The 6,729-nt window shown below is 42.9% G+C and overlaps 1 protein-coding gene across 1 annotated transcript; it reads right to left on the reverse strand.

Annotated features, from left to right (window-relative positions):
• Window positions 1-630: 630 nt before the first annotated feature.
• LOC113928374 (olfactory receptor 2V2-like) lies at window positions 631-1,566 on the reverse strand. Its single transcript, XM_027604219.1, has one exon. It carries the CDS (start codon window positions 1,564-1,566, stop codon window positions 631-633), a length of 936 nt encoding a protein of 311 aa, XP_027460020.1.
• Window positions 1,567-6,729: the final 5,163 nt, after the last annotated feature.

The raw sequence follows: 6,729 nt of genomic DNA on the forward strand, positions 1-6,729 counted from the left end.
GTATATTAACTAATTGGAATTAAACTAAAAACTTAAAAAGTCAAAAAAAACCACCCCGCTTATATATTAAAAAAAGTTCCTACTTACAGAACAGGAAGGGTGAGCACTCTCTAAAGAGAATTTTATAAACTTGTGTTTTGTCCTCTGGATGCATTTCATCTAATATATGTTGTGATATCTTTAATAAATAAGACAAATCATATCTCTATATACATATATGGAATATTGTATGTTGCTTGGCATTGTGGTAGGCTCTGAATCAACGGTAGAGTTTAGCAATGAGTTAGGAAGTTAAGCTCAGGGCTTCCTCTAATTGTAGAAATCATTCCAGTTTTAAACAATAAGTGATAATGATCCCATTGTCTTACTTCTACACAGTGCTTGGGTTTACAAAGTCCTACATTCCAAGGTAATACATTTTACAAATGAACTAGCTCAGAAAATATTTGGTAAAAAAAAAAAAAAAAAAGCTGGTTTTTCACTAGACACAGAGAGGGTTAGGGTTTAAAAAGACATCTCCAGGCCTGCAGGTGTTATGATCATCACTATTAATGAGGAATTAGAGCCTCACATAGAGCTTATTTACTCAAACTCACAGAATCAAGGGATGGCACAGGGTGTTCTGGTCCTTCAGTGCTGGCTGCCAATCCTGCAATGGTCCAACGCCTTTCTCAGGGCCCCCATCACCTCCTGGTTTCTCAAGCTATAAATAAGGGGGCTGAGCATAGGAGTAAGGATGGTGTAGAAGATAGAGATCACCTTGTCATGGCTAGGGGCCCGGTAGCGCCGGGGCCTCAGGTAGATGAACATGGCTGCCCCATAGAAGAGGAAGACAGGTGTCAGATGGGAGGAAGAGATGGCCAGGGCCTTTTTGCCAGCCTGAGCAGAACATGCACTCTGGATATGAGCATAGGAGGCCACAATGATGGAGAAGGGAAGAAACAGCATGAAGATACAGCAAGCATATATAACGTTGTCAAAAATGGATGTGTCTATACAGGCCAGTTTCAACAAGGATAGCATCTCACAAAAGAAGTGGTTCACTTCCCTCAAGCCACAGTAGGGAAAGGTCATTACTACCACCATCTGGATCACACCATCTATTATCCCAAAGGCCCAAGAGCTCCCGACAATCTGGAGGCAGACCCTCTGACTCATGAGGACAGGATAGTGAAGTGGGTGGCTAATGGCCACATAGCGGTCATAAGCCATGAGTCCCAGCAAGAGCCCCTCAGATCCCACAAGACAGACAAATTGGCCAATTTGTATGCCACAACCCACAAAGGAGATGGACTTCTTGCCAGACATGAAGTTTACCACCATCTTTGGCACAGTGGTACAAACCAACATGAGGTCCCTGAGAGAGAGCTGACTGAGGAAAAAGTACATGGGTATGTGAAGTCGAGAAACTCTGTAGATGAGGAAGAGGAGGAGAACATTCCCACAGAGGGCCACTGTGAAGACCACCAGAACGACAGAGAAAAGGACAAGGTCAGTTGGACTGCGAGAAAAAATGCCCAAGAAGATGAAGTCATCTGTGGTTGATTGATTCAACCATATCTCCATGTCTTAGTTGATGTTCCTGGTCACCTGTGAGTGTGAACAATAAATATTGGATTGACTGACATTTCTTTATTACCTCTGCATTCTACATCTTCAGCCAGCTGTTTTGTTTGTAACTCGTGAGACCTCAACAACATAAACTTTGGGACATAGAAGGGACACTCCTTTGTATTCCCATCTGACAGCAATAGAAGTCATACTAGCTTGTAGAATGGACCAACTATCTATTTGTGTAAATCCTTACCGGGAAGTTTATCATAGGACCCCTCTGCAAGTAGAGTTTTGGTTTTATTATAGGATATTGAGTCTTTTATGATATCACACAGATTTGGTAAACTATGTTAAACATAAAGCATATATTTCTCCAAACTCATCTTGTCAAATGTTGTTGTCTTTTAGGACTCAGCACAAACCTGCTTCTGCCATTGAAGGGGTCCCAAGTAACCCCCGTGCCAGGTGATCTTTTCTCCTCTGGTTTTCTACATCACATTTCTTTGCCCTGAGAATGTGCTCCTTGGGTTGCTGTTACGGTTCATGGCAGCCTTCCAACTGGTTTCCCTTGCCTCTCTACCCAGCAGCTGGAGAGTTAAACCGTCTGAAATGCAAGTCAGATGATGTCACTCTTGGGCTCAAGACAGGCCATTGGCTCCCAACACAGATCCAGGCCAAGCACTTGCAAGGCCCCCAAGTCCTATACGACCCACCCCCATGGATGCTCTTCCCACACTCAATACTGCAAGCTGGGCTCTGACTCTTGTCCCCTTACTCAGGGTGTTTCTGCTACCAGAACCTCCTTATTCTTTCCTGGCTCAAGCCGGACACACTCTTACCCTAGGACATTTACTTTCCCTTTTCTTTTCTTTCTTTTTTAAAAGAATTTTTTTATTTGACAGAGAGAAAGAAAGAAAGATCATAATTAGGCAGACAGGCAGGCAGAGGGAGAGGGAGAGGGAGAAGCAGGCTCCCTGCTGAGCAGGGAGCCTGGTGCGGGGCTTGATCCCAGGATGCTGGGATCATGACATGAGTGAGCCAAAGGCGGGCACTTAACTGACTGAGACACACAGGCGCCCCTACCTTCCCTTTTCATGGAATGTTTCTCTTCCAGCTAACTTCATGGCTCACCCTCACTTCAGTTCTATAATAAGTGTCATTGAGAACTTCTCTGCAAAGCCTCCAATGTTCCTATCTATGTGTGTGTTGACTTAATCAAATAATGGGATTAAGTAACAGGCAGTTGCAACCTCCAAGTTTTGAGAGCAGAAAGCCTGGATTCTTTCATTGCAGACGCTTTTGTTCTTGACCTGAATATACTACGAATTCGTGGCTGGATTCTTTCCTGTGAGGGACAGTGAATATCTTCAGGTACTTATAAATGACAAAGATGTTCTCCAAAAATGGGTGAGAGTAGTACCTAGGATACATTTGTGAGGAGTGTATTCACCTCTACTTCACTTCCCTGCAAAGAGGAAATGCAAAGACCCCACAGGACAGTTTTCTGATTTACCAATGAAACCTATATTCCTGATGTCACTTTTGCTCATGGCAGGATAACTGGCTCCTAGAAGAGTGCCTGGCATACATTATGTCCTTAATAAATATTGTTCAATGATTATTGTAAAGTGCAAACGACTAAAGAAACTATCCTAGCATCTCTCATGCTCATTTTTTGCTCTCTAAATTTATTTCTCTCTGTATAGTTAATGGCTTCATTGTGTTCCTAGAAAAAACACCATGAAAGAATTCACCTTGTCTCTACAATATTATTTTGGGGACAAGGTGACTCCTTGTTGCCTTTTAGCCCAACATGCAGAGATGACAGATGATAGAAAGATGATAGATAGACGATAGATAGATTATAGGTAAGTAGATAGATAGATGATAGAAGATATATATAGGCAAACAGAATGATCACACGTTAGACTTTGGATATCTCAATACAGAAGAAACTTGTAGTCCTCAACAGATTGCCCCCAATGACCCACATCGATGATACTTCTTCCAAACCCAGCAAACCAAGGAAGGAAGAGTGAAACACAAGAATCAAAATGACAGAAGCAGGAGAAATAGTGAAAGGAAAGACTCTTGCCCTCTTCCCCATGGTGGGTCCCTAAGCCCTGTCAGGCCTGAGCTAGGCAGAGGTGATCAGACAGGTTCTGAATTAAATGGAAGATTTAAGTCGTGACTTGAATAAGGCTGGATCATAGCCTACTGAAAGCCAGTCTTGATTAGCTAAGTAGGGTGGGACTTACACCCAAAGCTGACCAGACAGCTCTGCAATCAACCTGATATCCATCAAGCGGTGGGCAAGAAGATTCCAGGTATGGAGGTGGTCCTAGCTTAAAGTAAAGCTCTTTTTTTTTTGGTAACCAATCAAGTTTCATCCAATCACTATGTGTTTCCGATAAATGGTAATATAACAGATTTTACATGACAAATACAGTTGCAAATTTTACAGACAATAGTCTAAAGGGACTTACACAGGCTGAAGTGGATGTGTGTCAAATCTGTGGGAGGTGAGAATAATAACAATGAACTTTAGATGAGCTTTATAGAATGAATTAAGTTTCAATAGGAAATACAAAGCTGGCAAAGTAAGTTCCAATGGAACAATAACTTGAACGAGAATGTGGAGGTGGTAATTCTTCAGTTAAATATTGGAACCAGAGAGATTACTGGGTATAAGATTAAGTAGAAAAGGAAGCTGGAACAGAAGAGTGTAAGATGGCTATAGGGAGTTTCTTCAAAAGCCAGGTTGCTGTGCCTGGAACGTTTGGCAGAAAACCTATTTTTTCTGGGTGCCTCTGTCTCCATCTCCCTGTGTCTTCTAACATCTCCCATCAATCCCCCTTCTCTTAGCCCTCTGATCCATTCTCTCTTCTCTGTGCATCAGTCTCCAACTGAAGCCCCAAGAGCTTTGTATGGCAGGTAAAACATTTGTTTTACTATTGTGAAAATAAAATGAAAACCAGTCAAATAAAACTGAAGACTCAAAACAAAAGATAAATTGGCCATTTTGCCCACTGGTTTCCAATGAATTGGTCATTTTAAAAAGTGACCTGCTTCCATGATATAAGGCCAAAAACAGAGCAACTGTAAAATCTTCATCCAACCTGGGATACTCTTCAGATGGCGAGAGAGTGCTGTCCAGGATTACACTGGGAAGACCGGCATAATATCTGTAGACCACAGGGCTATCCACAGTAAAATGTGAAAGGCACTGAGTTTAGAGAAATGTCTGACAGTTTTGGGATGACAACCATTTCCCTGCCACCATCTGACTCTTCTGAATGTGGGTACTCTTCTTTCCCTCCACTGGGTTTTAATGCCCATAAGGCTAGATTGTATTAAGTCCCCACCATTGATTCAAGTACAGTGTCTCACCTAGTGTGCTGTATCGTGGGCCTTCAGTAGATATAGAGTGACTTCATGGGACAGGTAAAGAACAAGTGTGGATTGCATGGTATAGAGGCAGACTACTGGGACAGTCACAGATGGAGACCCTGTGAGGGTCCTTAGAGTTACTGGGGAAGTACGGAATGTGTCTGCAGTTGGAGGTAGAGCACCAAGAGCAGCTTCCTGCCCTTGACAAGGTTTTCTCACACTATCCCAACTGGCCCCTCTCTGGTCCTGTCCCCAAACTCCCTGATTGGGTTTCTTTAATTGTAAGCTTGGGACCTACTCTTCCAGAGCTGGAGTGTGTGGACTTCCCTGGGAGTCAACAGCTTCACCCTCCTTGCCCAGGTTTAGTGTTAAGTACCTGCATTGGCAGTGGGAGACAGAGGCGAATCTGGGCCTCTGTGGAGGCCCACAATCTGGGCAGTTTGTGGAAGGTGGATTGGTGTCTGTGGGTGGGCTGGGATGCACAGGTGCTGGTTCTGTGCCCACCACCATCTCATCTCTTTAAGTCTCCTTTCTTTCATTCCACTTTTACTGAGAAGAGGCTGTTGTCTGTTTGAGTCTTACTGTTTGAGCTAGAGAGCCACAGGAGGGCTGAGAGTGATAAGGGCTTTGATAGCCTGGTTGAGAGGTGAGTGAGGGGCTGAGGAAGGACAGATTTGGAAGGTTATTCCTTCTCTCCTCTGACCCAGTAAGTACAAACTCAGGGAAGGACAATGAAATTATGTTGGTGTTAGAAGTTCCTCCACAGGATATCTGCTGGTTTTTTTCTTCCAGGGAACCCATTTAAAGGTGAGTGAGGGTCTTTTCCATATCACCTCCTTACCTCTTCCTTGCAGTTTCTATTATTGATTTCAGGTCATTCCTCCACTCCTATTTGTTTATCAGTATTTCATCTTCCTCTTATTGTCTGTCCCCTTCAGTTTTTTTTTGGGGGGGGAGGATAAAGGGCTTGAGCATGTTCTTTCTAGTGTTATGTCTTCTAAAACAGAGAGACAACAGATGAGTGGGAAGAGGTGCAGGTGAAGGAGAGACCGAAGGGCTGATATAGGACATAGAGTTAACTTGTCCCTAAAATTATACTGTAGAGTCAAAGTCTCCTTTTGTGCTGTCACTTTGAGGGAAAAAAATGAAGCCATTAACTAAACATCCCTGAAATAAATGAAGTTAGAGAGCATGAACTGAATATGTGAGATGCTAGAGTAGTTTCTTGAGTTTTTGCATATTATAGTTAATCTTTCAACAAAATTTGCTGAGAACATACTCTGTGCCAGTACTATTCTAGGAGATGAGGATCCCCACATGAGCAAAAGTGGCATCAGGAATATAGGTTCTAGCTGGGAAAGCAGAAAACAAATCCATGCAAATTAAATGTAGAATGCCTGATGGTGTTGAGTGTTCTGAGAAGCAAAAGGGCAGGGAAGAAATGGAGAGGGAAAGGGATTTCAATTCCAAATAGGTGTTGGGTAAAGCCTGGTTGAGTAAGTGAGGAGAAGCTGAAGGAACAGTGTTGAGTGTATCTGGGAAGAGTCTTCCATGAGGAAGTTAGAGCATGTACCAATTCCTCCTGAAATGCAGGGAGGCCAGTGACACCAGAATAGAGGAAATTCCAGGGAAAGCAGAAGAAAAGGAGGTTTGGGTGATGATGGAGGGCTAGCTAGATGAGTCTTCCTTTACTCTTGAAACTTATTTCTCTTTTATTTTGCAGAAACAACTTCACTCTAGTGCTTTGTACAAATAGATTAAAGTGGGAGCAAGGAGAGAAGGAGG

Source organism: Zalophus californianus, chromosome 5 (genome assembly GCF_009762305.2).
Source record: "Zalophus californianus isolate mZalCal1 chromosome 5, mZalCal1.pri.v2, whole genome shotgun sequence".
NCBI lineage: Eukaryota > Metazoa > Chordata > Mammalia > Carnivora > Otariidae > Zalophus > Zalophus californianus.

Bases quoted from the DNA above. Each gene is read 5' to 3' on its own strand.
- LOC113928374 (XM_027604219.1), bottom strand. From the start codon at position 1,566: ATGGAGATATGGTTGAATCAATCAACCACAGATGACTTCATCTTCTTG.